The 13,149-nt window shown below is 46.7% G+C and overlaps 1 protein-coding gene across 2 annotated transcripts in view; it reads left to right on the top strand.

Annotated features, from left to right (window-relative positions):
• prkar1b (protein kinase, cAMP-dependent, regulatory, type I, beta) overlaps positions 1 to 13,149 on the top strand; it is a 178,479-nt gene that overhangs the window by 19,183 nt on the left and 146,147 nt on the right. Inside the window, exons 1-2 of one of the 2 annotated variants that reach the window (XM_045210931.1) lie at positions 6,781 to 7,062; positions 9,924 to 10,094. In XM_045210931.1, coding sequence (XP_045066866.1) covers positions 7,060 to 7,062; positions 9,924 to 10,094 — 174 coding nt within the window. In that variant the 5' untranslated portion in view covers positions 6,781 to 7,059. Of the gene's footprint in view, positions 1 to 6,780; positions 7,063 to 9,923; positions 10,095 to 13,149 lie in introns of those variants that run through there. The other variant, XM_045210930.1, reaches the window with a different exon arrangement.

The following is a 13,149-nucleotide window of genomic DNA, read 5'->3' on the forward strand; positions in this document are numbered from 1 at the left end:
GTGATAAGAGGCTCTGGGCTGGTATTCCGAAATACCGACAGTATGATTTTCAATGCTGTAAAAAACTAAACAAAAAACTAACCCTAACACACACAAACACATAGTCATTCTGGCACACACACGCATACACACACACGCACACACACACACACACATGCAAGACACACACAGGCAGTGCACACCCAGCCATTATGGTGATTTTAGGCAGCCAATAAGAGATTGATTTGTGAAGTGTTCACTGGGTTCTATGTGCTGTTGTCATGAGTCCTGGTCTCATGCTCTCCTCCTGCCTGGTCACAACCACCTGCAGCCTTCACTGGGATAATGTCTCCTAATGCACTTATCACCTCACCTCACTTCCCTCTCTCTTTCTCTCTCTCTCTCTCTCTCTCTCTCTCTCTCTCTCTCTCTCTCTCTCTCTCTCTCTCTCTCTCTCTCTCTCTCTCTCTCTCTCTCTCTCTCTCACGTTCTTTCTCTCTCTCTCACTCTCTCGCTCTCTCTCTCTCTCTCTCTCTCTCTCTCTCTCTCACGCTCCCTCTCTCTTCCTCCCTCCTCTCCCTTATCTCCCTCCATCTCTTTCTCTCTCCTTCCTCTTATCCATCCTTCCCTCCCTCTCTTTCTCCATCCATTTATCCCTCCACCATTCCATCCTTAGCTGGTATGATGGTTTCTTCTGCCGCCCTCTTTTATTTTCCATCTTTCCATCTTTCCACTCAAACCTCTTTTCTCTCTCTCTCTCTCTCTCTCTCTCTCTCTCTCTCTCTCTCTCTCTCTCTCTCTCTCTCTCTCACACACATACAATTTCTGCCAGACTTCCCATTCCTCTGTTTAAATGTTTGAAGCTGTACTAGACACAGTCACAGTCTAAGTCTTTCTCTGCCCACAAGAATTCCTGGTGGCTTTCTGATTTCTACCCAGAGAGATGAAACAGGCTGAGGCTGCTGGGCCAGCCTGCTGGCCTTTGAAGCAGCTGCATATGGGTTCCCTCTGGGGCTGGTGGGGCAGTTGTTGTTGACTCTCGGTAATTAGTAGTTAGGAAGGAGGGCGGACGGTCTGTGTGTGTTAGACTTTTGTGGAGGTCCCAGGCTCTGTGCAGTGGGAGCGGGAGGGATAAAGAGAGAGCAAGATAACTGTATTCCTATAGGTGGCATCATCCTCAACGGGTCACAAGAGACAACGAGGGAGGCCATACTGTCTCTATTAGCTGTGCCTGGGCTTTGAGTGGACGAAGGGAAAGTTCAGATGGAGATATTGAAGCCTATGGCTCTGTTCCAATGACTGCATTTCTAATCAGTGAATATTTCCAGGAAGGAGGATGGATGCGCTTTTAAATAATTCACACAGGGCCTGTGTGGTTTATGTAGGGGTATGATTGTGTGAGTCATCAATTCTGTCCTAAACATCACTCCCCCTTTGAACTCCTAAAATCACTCCCATCAGACTGCAATATCTTAGCATTCCTCGGTCTCTCTCTCACTCCTCTGAAATATTAGACTCTTTTCACTGTTCTGAAGCTGTCTCTCTTCATCTTCATCTTCATCTTAGTCATTTAGCAGACGCTCTTATCCAGAGCGACTTACAGGAGCAATTAGGGTTAAGTGCCTTGCTTAAGGGCACATCGACAGATTTTCTTCACTAACTCTTATCATAACAACATCACAAGGCAGGGAGGTGGAGGGCCTTCAAACACTCTGGATTGACAGTTTGTCAGTTGGGTCTCTGGTAAAGTGGACCAGTCCATTGAGAGGGTTTAGAGGGGAATGTGCCATAAAACAGGATTACCCTCTCGACCCCCCCCCCCAGTCTAATTTAGAATGACCTGAGAGGATCACCTGTAAGTACAGGTGCCTACCTGAGTGCTGCCCCAGGGTGTTGTGTGTGTGTGTGTGTCTGTGTGTGTAGAATCTGATCACTCTTTTGCTGCTGAGAATTTTCCTGCACAGCAGGAAATGCAAACTTGCAGTGTATTCGAGGTTTAAAAAGGCTTCTAGTAATTTCCACTTTTAAAATGTCATACTTGATTTACCCAAACGAAAAATGTATCAATCCCTAAAAAAATGACCTTTAATTATAATCCACATAATAATTCACATTTCCTGTTGCTGCAGGATCATTTTTCTGCTCTAGCAAACTGGCTCAAATTAAGATCCTACATCTGTATAGTATTTGCAGCAGACACACACACACTTCAGGCATATGTCTGGGAGAGGAGAATGAGGGAACAATCCTTGTGATGTGTCATGGTCATTGTCTTACCTGATCGCCATGACCATCCTTTTTAGAGGGTAGGGGTCAGGTGGGGACAGCCCTTTATAGGGTAGGGGTCAGGTGGGGACAGCCCTTTAGAGGGTAGGGGTCAGGTGGGGACAGTCCTTTAGAGGGTAGGGGTCAGGTGGGGACAGTCCTTTAGAGGGTAGGGGACAGGCGGGGACAGCCCTTTATAGGGTAGGGGTCAGGTGGGGACAGTCCTTTAGAGGGTAGGGGTCAGGTGGGGACAGCCCTTTATAGGGTAGGGGTCAGGTGGGGACAGTCCTTTAGAGGGTAGGGGTCAGGTGGGGACAGCCCTTTATAGGGTAGGGGTCAGGTGGGGACAGTCCTTTAGAGGGTAGGGGTCAGGTGGGGACAGCCCTTTATAGGGTAGGGGTCAGGTGGGGACAGCCCTTTATAGGGTAGGGGTCAGGCGGGGACAGCCCTTTAGAGGGTAGGGATCAGGCGGGGACAGCCCTTGTAGTCCCTCCAGGAAAGCCCTCGCCCCCCGGCCTCACCCCCCTCTGACAGGAGAGAGAGAGCGAACCCTGCTGGTTCCCCCTGGCTGTCTGTCACCATAGTGGTCCCTCTTTGTCTACTCTCATTTCTCTCTCCTTTATCCCCTCATGTCCTGTCCTGGGCTGGACTGGGCTGCCCCACAGCTTTAAACAACAGCTATATAAGTGTGTTTTGCGCTGTTAGCATGCTAGCTCTCTGTGGGTGCTCTGTTAGCATGCTAGCTCTCTGTGGGTGCTCTGTAAGCATGCTAGCTCTCTGTGGGTGCTCTTTAAGTATGCTAGCTCTCTGTGGGTGCTCTGTAAGCATGCTAGCTCTCTGTGGGTGCTCTGTAAGCATGCTAGCTCTCTGTGGGTGCTCTTTAAGCATGCTAGCTATCTGTGGGTGCTCTGTTAGCATGCTAGATCTCTGTGGATGCTCTGTTAGCATGCTAGCTCTCTGTGGGTGCTCTGTAAGCATGCTAGCTCTCTGTGGGTGCTCTTTAAGCATGCTAGCTCTCTGTGGCTGCTATGTTAGCGTGCTAGCTCTCTGTGGGTGCTCTGTAAGCATGCTAGCTCTCTGTGGGTGCTCTTTAAGCGTGCTAGCTCTCTGTGGCTGCTATGTTAGCGTGCTAGCTCTCTGTGGGTGCTCTGTAAGCATGCTAGCTCTCTGTGGGTGCTCTTTAAGCGTGCTAGCTCTCTGTGGGTGCTCTTTAAGCGTGCTAGCTCTCTGTGGCTGGTGTGACAGCTATTGTGTTATCTGTCTCTCTCTCATCGACCAACGGCATCACCACATTGGCTAAGTATGATTTACTGCACTTGTTTGCTTCACAGAGAAGCAAACAGGTGTGTGTGTGTGTGTGTGTGTGTGTGTGTGTGTGTGTGTGTGTGTGTGTGTGTGTGTGTGGCGTGTGAGTGACTTGGGCAAGTGCTAACACCAAAACTCTCAGTCCCTGAAATCAGCAATCATGTTGTGCCTGTGTGTGTGTCTCCCATCTCATGCTAAGGAAAGGGAGTGGCAAGGTCAGGGATGAGGAGAGGTGTGTGTGTAAATGCCAGTGCATGCGTGCGCCCTCCCTAGCGTGTGTGTTTCTGTGTTTCAGGGTGTGGCTGCGGTTGAGCACCTACTCTTTGAACATCACCCCAATGACAGGTCCTATCAACACCCACACCCCTCGCCAACCCTAACACACTCCCCAGCCCCCCACATCAGAGCCCACTGGACAGGCAGTTACCAGACAGACACTAACACAACACAGTGCTAGCTGACAATAGGCGTCCATTGTGGCTCTCTAATGGTGTGTAATAGTTACCAGACACAACACAGTGCTAGCTGACACTAGGCGTCCATTGTGGCTCTGTAATGGTGTGTAAGTGATGAGCAGAGTTGAGCCGGCTGTCTCCTGGTTGGGCCATGCATTAGGGCCAAAGACTGCTTTGGTTCCCTCACACGCTTTTAGGGCTGGACGTCACGGCATGGCAGTCTGTAATGGTGTGTAATAGTTACCAGACACAATACAGTACTAGCTGACCCTAGGAATCCATTGTGGCTCTGTAAGTGTGTTTAATAGTTACCAGACACAACACTGTGCTAGCTGACACTAGGTGTCCAGTGTGGCTCTGTAATGGCATGGCAGTCTATTTTACAATGTTACAAAGCAGGGTGAAAAGCTGAATAGGTAAAAGCTATTGTAGACCATACAAAGTATTATGTCTTATTGGCTTGCCTTGAGGGTTTTAGTGAACAATCGCGCAATGTTGGTTTTGCTCTGTTGGTATGTTTTGAAGTGAACAGGTAGGCCCGCTCATTGGTTGGATGGTTTCCAAAGTGAGAAGCTAATTGGACAGACAGATCTGACAAAAACATGACATCAGTCCATGGGGTTTTCTCGTTGGGTGAAAGTCTGTCTTCCGTCCACTGTCTCCGTCCTCTCTCCTCCGTGACCCGGAAACTGATATGTGGTCAATTCGTTAGTAGGCTAACGGAGGAGTGTCCTCCACTCCTCGATAGCCTCCTTTTGGCGAGGAAGCACAAGTGTATCTTACCTGAGTCTTTTGCAGAAGAGTTTTGATATCTGCCACACCCCCTTTGAGTCAGCTGATGTATTGTTGGAAGAGATAACCTTGGCACGTTTAAAAACAATATGCTACTTATCGTTTTGTCTATAAAATGTATTGTACAACTAACTTCATTTGTTTTGAGCACTTTACACAGGGTCCACCCCTGTAAACGTAATTTGCCTAATGATGCGCAAGTTGAGAAGGAATGTCTCATTTCAAGCAAGCGCATTTCCATCCATGTTCACTCTCCTCGACGACTCTCCTCGATTACCTTTGAAAGGAGGCGAGAGAGAACAGAGGAGAGGATGCAGTTGAACAAATCTAATTGATAAAAGGCCAAGGCCTTCAAGTTCCTCAACATCATGTTTGCCCTAATGCATCAGAATTAATAAGACTCAAATATTCAACTCGAATCTCTAATCATCAGAAAAGCTATGAATATCAATGAGGACCGTTGTGTGATGTATGAATGTCCACCTTTTGTTAATGTATTTCACTGTGTGTGTGTGTGTGTGTCTGTGTGCGCGCGCCTGTGTTTGTGTGCACATGCCTGTGTGTGTGTAGGGGCAGTCCTGTACCCGTGTCCTCTATCTCCCCTCCTCTTTTCCTCCCCCTCTCCTGACCTCTCTCTCTCTCTCTCTCTCTCTTCTATCTCTCTCTCTCTCTCTCTCTCTCTCTCTCTCTCTCTCTCTCTCTGCTCTCTCTCTCTCTCTCTCTCTCTCTCTCTCTCTCACTCACTCACTCTCTTTCTCTCTTTTTCTCTTTCTCCCTCTCTTTGGCAGGCAGCCGGTGATAATGACGCAGGGAGAAAGAAAGAAGGGAGAGAGAATGGAGGGAGATGGAGAGAGAGCAGATGCTGTATGGAACAGACTGAGGGATGTAGCCTAGACCTAGATGGAAGAATATACCCTAACTAGCATAACTAGCATAACTAGCATAACTACCCTAACTACCATAACTAGCATAACTACCCTAACTAGCATAACTAGCATAACTAGCATAACTACCCTAACTAGCATAACTAGCATAACTAGCATAACTACCCTAACTAGCATAACTACCCTAACTAGCATAACTAGCATAACTACCCTAAGTAGCATAACTAGCATAACTACCCTAACTAGCATAACTACCCTAACTAGCATAACTAGCATAACTAGTGAAAAACAGAAGAACAGGTATGTAGGGAGAGATAGAGAGAGGGCTAAATAAAGAGGTGTGGTTTCTCTCACACACAGCACTGTGTGGCTATGTGACGTCATGAACACCCTGCGTCACTGAGTGTCTCATTGCCCTCTGTGTCTGTGTGTGTCTGGAGCACAGGGCTAGTCAGGGAACAGAGTCACACACACAATGGGCATGTTTCAAACCAGACTTGACTCTCTGGCCTCTTAGGAAAGACATGTGAGAGGGTCAGAGAGACGAGACACTGCATGGTACAGTATAGAACTTATTTTAGTTTGGCACAGAATGGATGGATTTGTTCGTATGGGAATACATCACTGCTGCACAGATAGTGGCCACTGTTGTTGTGATGAATGACGTTGTTTGTATGTATGTGTGCGCATGCTACTGACTTCCTGCTTCAGCCCTCAACCAGAGGGTCGGGATGCTACGGCGCTCTGTTGTCATGGTGATGCGGAAAATGAGAAAACCCTGATTATGTGAGTTTGTGCGCAAGCAGAAACGAAGGGAGAGAGGGAGGAGAGCGAGAGGGAAGAGAGCAGAAGTGGAGAGAGACATAGTGGTGCAGGAGGACCGATGAGGACGGAAGCTTCTTGCTGTGTTTATTATCAGGGTTATTATCAGTGGTTCTTGAACAAGACGTCTGCTGCTGCTGCTTCTGGGATACTGCGACCACACACACACACTCTTACACATACACTCACACACCCGCTCTCGCTCACACACACCCGCTCTCGCTCACACACACCCGCTCTCGCTAACACACACACGCTTTCTCTCGCTAACACACACACGCTTTCTCTCGCTAACACACATGCACACACTCACGCACACTCGCTCGCTCTCGTAAACACACACACACTCTGTTGGCCTTGTCAGCATGGCATGGGGCGTCTGCATAGAGCGCTGAGGACCGTGATGTCAACAGTGATGGTGGTGTGTGTGTGATGGTACAGTAGCTGTAGCTGTAGGACGGTGGCACAGAGTGTTGACACACACACATGACGAGCAGCACGTCCCAGGGGCCCAGCTGAGGGACAATACACAGGCCTGGCCAGGGGCCCTCCACGGCATGGTAAATACTCTGGGTTTACGTTTTACCTTGCCGCTGACTATCTCTGCTAGCACGGATAACACTGTAGCTAGGAGAGAATGCTGAATAGTTTGACCACGGCAAGTGAGTTTGTGTTTATGAGTTGAGATGCTTTGAGAAGAGAGGTCTGTGTATTAGTGTCTGCTAAGTGGGTTGGATTCTGATTTGAGGAGATTTAGCTAATAGCCAGTTCTCTGTGTACATGTTCTCCGCTGTATGCATTGGTATTTGATGGAGATGTCTGTGTGGATTGAGATGACTGGACTGGCGTTTGTAGCGGTATGTGAGGCTAGAAGACGTGACTAATTGTTGGAGATATCGTGATACTGTCTGAATGTATTATACTGCTGCCACTTGTGTGTGTGTGCTGCTGAAGCTGTTCCCTCGCTCTCTCTCCCCCGCTGGCTTTGTTCCCTGAGGGAGTGACTCTGCGTAATACAATCAGGGTGTGTGTGTGTGTGTGTGGGGGGAGGGGGGGTTCTAGTATCTGTGTGCATGCTCAAGGCTATATTTGTATACAGCGGCTATACACATCATATCATCTTTAAAGTAGTGAGTGAGTGAGTGAGTGAGTGAGTGAGTGAGTGAGTGAGTGAGTGAGTGAGTGAGTGAGTGAGTGAGTGAGTGAGTGAGTGAGTGAGTGAGAATTGTGAAGAACATCCCTAGTGTCTCTCAGTGGAAAAAGAGGACAACTAAAATACCATAAAGACCAGAGCAGCTCTTTCCTCCCCTTCCAGGTTGAAGTGGGGTCTGTATAGAAATCAGAACCTTATAGACAGATGCCTATTGGCTACCATTACAGTACATGATTACACCTTGACCTGGGTAATTAGTCAGGCCCTAATAATTAAGGGAATAAAATGCAAACCAAGGGAATATTGTTATGCACAGAACAGGAAGAGAAATTGGTGTGCTCAGCTCAAATGTTTTGGGTGCCGGGATCAAAAGGCATATACTGGAAGAAAGTTAAAACCCGCACTCACAGAACACCCGCAGCATATCAAATGTTCTAATGTGGTGCTGTAAATAGTTTTTTTAATGCTAGTCATGTCTTTTGTCAGTACACATGTGTATTTACTCCTTTTACAATGACAAAGGGGACGGAACACAAACAAAGGGGCCACAATTACACTCAGAACACCCTGAATCACAGCTACAGAGCTCTAGTGTGCTGCTGAAATGCATATCCATATCTCCTGAAATCTGTCGTTAGGGAAGATGTCTGGAGTGGTCTGTGATGAGACTGCATCTTCCAGCACCTCGCTCCACCTGTGTGTGTGTGTGTGTGTGTGTGTGTGTGTGTGTGTGTGTGTGTGTGTGTGTGTGTGTGTAGGTGTGATTTCACTGCTCCTGGAGAGCCGCAGACTGCCACTTCATGCCCCAGCAATCTATGTCCTTTAGAGTTTAGAGGAGACTGTTCTGCCATAGGGCTCTGGTCAAGAGTAGTGCACTATATATGGAATAGGGCGTCATTAGGGATGCAACCTGTGTGCCAAACGACTAGCAAACAGATGCACAAACCTATATTGAAATAGATTAGTCATGAACACTCTGAATGAAAACTAACTATAAAAAAGGTGTGCATAATGTGTTGTGGTTCATAGGTGCTGTTGGAACACAGGCCTCGTGAAGTGCGTTCACTCATAACCACAGCCGAGCATAAATAAAAACACACAGATTGAAGTGGGTACATAATCACAATGACGCATATGTAATTACCAACCCTGGTACACACACACACACACACACACACACACACACACACACACACATGAAGTATATACACAGGGATAATCACAGGCTTAACACAAACACAAACAAACATATTTTAACACACACACACCCACACAAAATTACTGTTCTACCTCATCCCCAAGCACCCTCCACCAGACAGACAGGCAGGCAGACAGGCAGGCAGGCAGACAGACAGACAGACAGACAGACAGACAGACAGACAGGCAGGCAGGCAGGCAGGCAGACAGACAGACAGACAGGCAAACAGACAGGCAGACAGACAGGCAGACAGGCAGACAGACAGGCAGACAGACAGGCAGGCAGGCAGGCAGGCAGGCAGGCAGGCAGGCAGGCAGGCAGGCAGGCAGGCAGGCAGGCAGGCAGGCAGACAGACAGACAGACAGACAGGCAGGCAGACAGACAGACAGACAGACAGACAGACAGACAGACAGACAGACAGACAGGCAGGCAGGCAGACAGTTTCATCTTTACCGTGCCTGATTGAGCTTTAATGCATTGTTAATTCTGCAGCTTGAGACATCAGTAAAACAACAGCTGGAGGTTACCAACCTGCTCCCTCATCTCTTCCTCTTCTTCTCTTGTTCTGCGTTTACAAAGGGGGCTACCTGTGTGTGTAGTGGCCTGTCAGTTAGCTTAGCTGTCTTTTCTTCCCATGGCCTGCACATAAAAGCTCAATCCTGTCATAGACTCTCCTCCTATGTTAGAGTACAGCTAGCTAACAGCTATTAGGCTAATGTTTAACTTCAATTTTTTAAGAAATGTGGAAACTTCTTTGCAGAAGTGGTTTTCTATTCTCTTAGCTGGTTTGTTATTCTCAGACTGGAAGTTATGGGAACAGTGAGGTACAATTGAAATATCATATTTTCTCTCTAATGTTAGACTGGGTTGTCTACACTATTTCAACCCAACTGGCTTTTCATGGTGGCTTACTAAATTGTACTGTTGACATGCCAAAAAAAAGGGATTGGACTGATGAACAAAATACTAAAAGATTTTAGATTTTAGATTTTAGAGTAAACTATCCCTTTCACTTTCACTCGACTGAAACTTTTATTCTGAATCTCTCTCCCTCTCTTCTCCCCCTATAGGAAGAGTGCAAGCAGATCCTGGCCCGCCAGAAGTCCAACTCTCAGTCGGACAGCCATGATGACGAGGTGTCCCCCCCGCCGCCCAACCCCGTGGTCAAGGCCCGCCGCCGCCGGGGAGGGGTCAGCGCCGAGGTCTACACCGAAGAGGACGCCGTCAGCTACGTCCGCAAGGTCAGAGATAAACACTAAAACAAACACACAGTCAGGAACACACACCTACAGACACATAGTAACCATAGTAACACTATGGCTGGGAACACACCTACAGACACATAGTAACCATAGTAACACTATGGCTGGGAACACACCTACAGACACATAGTAACCATAGTAACACTATGGTTGGGAACACACCTACAGACACATATTAACCATAGTAACACTATGGCTGGGAACACACCTACAGACACATATTAACCATAGTAACACTATGGCTGGGAATTGCCAGGAACCTCACGATACGATAGTATCACGATACTTAGGTGCCGATACGATATGTATTGCGATTCTCACGATTCTATATGTATTGTGATTCGATACTGCGATTTTATTGCGATTTAATGTTCGATTTAATATTCCTCAGTGCCCCTTGACTTTTTCCACATTCTGTTACATTACAGCCTTATTCTAAAATGGATTAAATAAAAAAACATCCTCAGCAATCTACACAAAGTACCCCATAATGACAAAGCAAAAACAGGTTTTTAGAAATGTTTGCAAATGTATTAAAGATAATAAACAGAAATACCTTATTTATATAAGTATTCAGACCCTTTGCTATGAGACTTGAAATTGAGCTCAGGTGAATCCTGTCCACCTGTGGTAAATTCAATTGATTGGACATGATTTGAAAAGGCACACACCTGTCAATATAAGGTCCCACAGTTGACAGTACATGTCAGAGCAAACACCAAGCCATGAGGTCGAAGGAATTGTACGTAGAGCTCTGAGACAGGATTGTGTCGGCACAGATCTGGGGAAGTGTACCAAAAAATGTCTGCAGCATTGAAGGTCCCCAAGAACACAGTGGCCTCCATCATTCTTAAATGGAAGAAGTTTGGAACCACCAAGACTCTTCCTAGAGCTGGCCGCCCGGCCAAACTGAGCAATCGGGGGAGAAGGGCCTTGGTCAGGGAGGTGACCAAGACCCCGATGGTCACTCTGATAGAGCTCTAGAGTTCCTCTGTGGAGATGGGAGAACCTTACAGAAGGACAACCATCTCTGCAGCACCCCACCAATCAGGTCTTAATGGTAGGGTGGCAAGACGGAAGCCACTCCTCAGTAAAAGGCACATGACAGCCCACTTGGAGTTTGCCAAAAGGCCCCTAAAGACTCTCAGACCATGAGAAACAAGACTCTCTGGTCTGATGAAACCAATATTGAACTCTTTGGCCTGAATGCCAAGCGTCACGTCTGGAGGAAACCTGGCACCATCCCTACGGTGAAGCATGGTGGTGGCAGCATCTTGCTGTGGGGATGTTTTTCAGCGGCAGGGACTGGGAGACTAGTCAGGATCGAGGCAAACATGAACGGAGCAAAATACAGAGAGATCCTTGATGAAAACCTGCTCCAGAGCGCTCAGGACCTCAGAATGGGGCGAAGGTTCAACTTCCAACAGGACGATCCTAAGCACACAGCCAAGACAACGCAGGAGTGGCTTCGGGACAAGTCTCTGAATGTCCTTGGAGTTGCCCAGCCAGTGCCCAGACATGAACCCGATCGAACATCTCTGGAGAGATCTGAAAATAGCTGTGCAGCAACGCTCCCCATTCAACCTGATAGAGCTTGAGAGGATCTTCAGAGAAGAATGGGAGAAACTCCCCAAATACAGGTGTGCCGAGCTTGTAGCGTCATACCCAAGAAGACTTGAGGCTGTAATCGCTGCCAACGGTCCTTCAACAAAGTACTGAGTAAAGGGTCTGAATACTTATGTAAATGTGATATTTTAATTTTAATTTTTTAATAAATTAGCAAACATTTCTAAAAACCTGTTTTTGCTTTGTCATTATGGGGTATTGTGTGTAGATTGATGAGGGGAAATTACAACAAAAAATCAATTTTAGAATAAGGCTGTAACCTAACAAAATGTGGATAAAGTCAAGGTGTCTGAATACTTTCCGAAGGCACTGTATGTCTGCCAGAGGGAGCTGGTGGGAGGAACTATAGGAGGACGGGCTCATTTAATGGCTGGAAAGGAATCGATGGAACGGAGTCAAACACGTTGTTTCCATTTATCTGATGTGTTTCCAGCCATTACAATGAGCCCGTCCTCCTATAGCTCCTCCCACCAGCCTCCACTGATGTCTGCTGCAGAGAGACAAGAGAGAGCATGAGAAAAATACTTTTGATCAGTCATGGAAATAATAGCGCTCAAAATATGATCACTATTTAAAAAGAAGATGACGAGCAAGCTATAGGATGAAAAATACCTGAGTTTTGGCGCAGGTCAAAGTATCGATATAATATCATCCCAAAAAATATTGCGATATGTAACAATCTGACCAAAGAGAAACCACAGAGACTGAACACATTGACAGACCAAATGCTGACCATTGATTGTCCACAGTCTGACCAGGAGAGTTCAAACAGCGGTAAGGGGGCCTGAAAGGATGAAAAACATGATGTTGTAGTATACCATTTTCAATACAATTACATTTAGATTTGAGTCATTTAGCAGTAATGTAATCTCAAAAGGAAAATAGTGATTTTACACAATGTAGAAACTTTTTACACAATGCAGAAAATGACTGTAATTTCAATGACAGATATTTATTTGTATGAAATCTTAAGCTTTTTATATTAAACAAATATATTTACAGGGTTGCATATTAGTTTCTAGGGCACAACAGAAGTAGCTAAAATAATATAGGCCCAATATTGGCAATATTTCAATCGATTAAAAAAAATTATTCTGGTGTTATGTTGTGCCTGAATGTTATGTTGTGCTCCTAACTTTTATAAATTGGGAGCACCAGTGCTACTGGATATTTAGAGCCCTGCTTGCTCTACCCCCCTGCCCCTCTCCTACCCCTGCCCGCCCCTCTGCATTAATTGCTGGGTACTGACATAACGGCCTGAACCCCCGTCACCTCGCTGTAATCGCCTGGCCACTGGAGCGTGGCTTGTGTGTGTGTGGGTCTCCACCCTCCTGCCCCTGTCAGTCTTAGCAGGTCTCTGCCAGGCTCCAATCAAGGATGATAAACCAATAAACTAGCAACTGTTTAG

Source organism: Coregonus clupeaformis, chromosome 35 (genome assembly GCF_020615455.1).
Source record: "Coregonus clupeaformis isolate EN_2021a chromosome 35, ASM2061545v1, whole genome shotgun sequence".
NCBI classification, from domain to species: domain Eukaryota; kingdom Metazoa; phylum Chordata; class Actinopteri; order Salmoniformes; family Salmonidae; genus Coregonus; species Coregonus clupeaformis.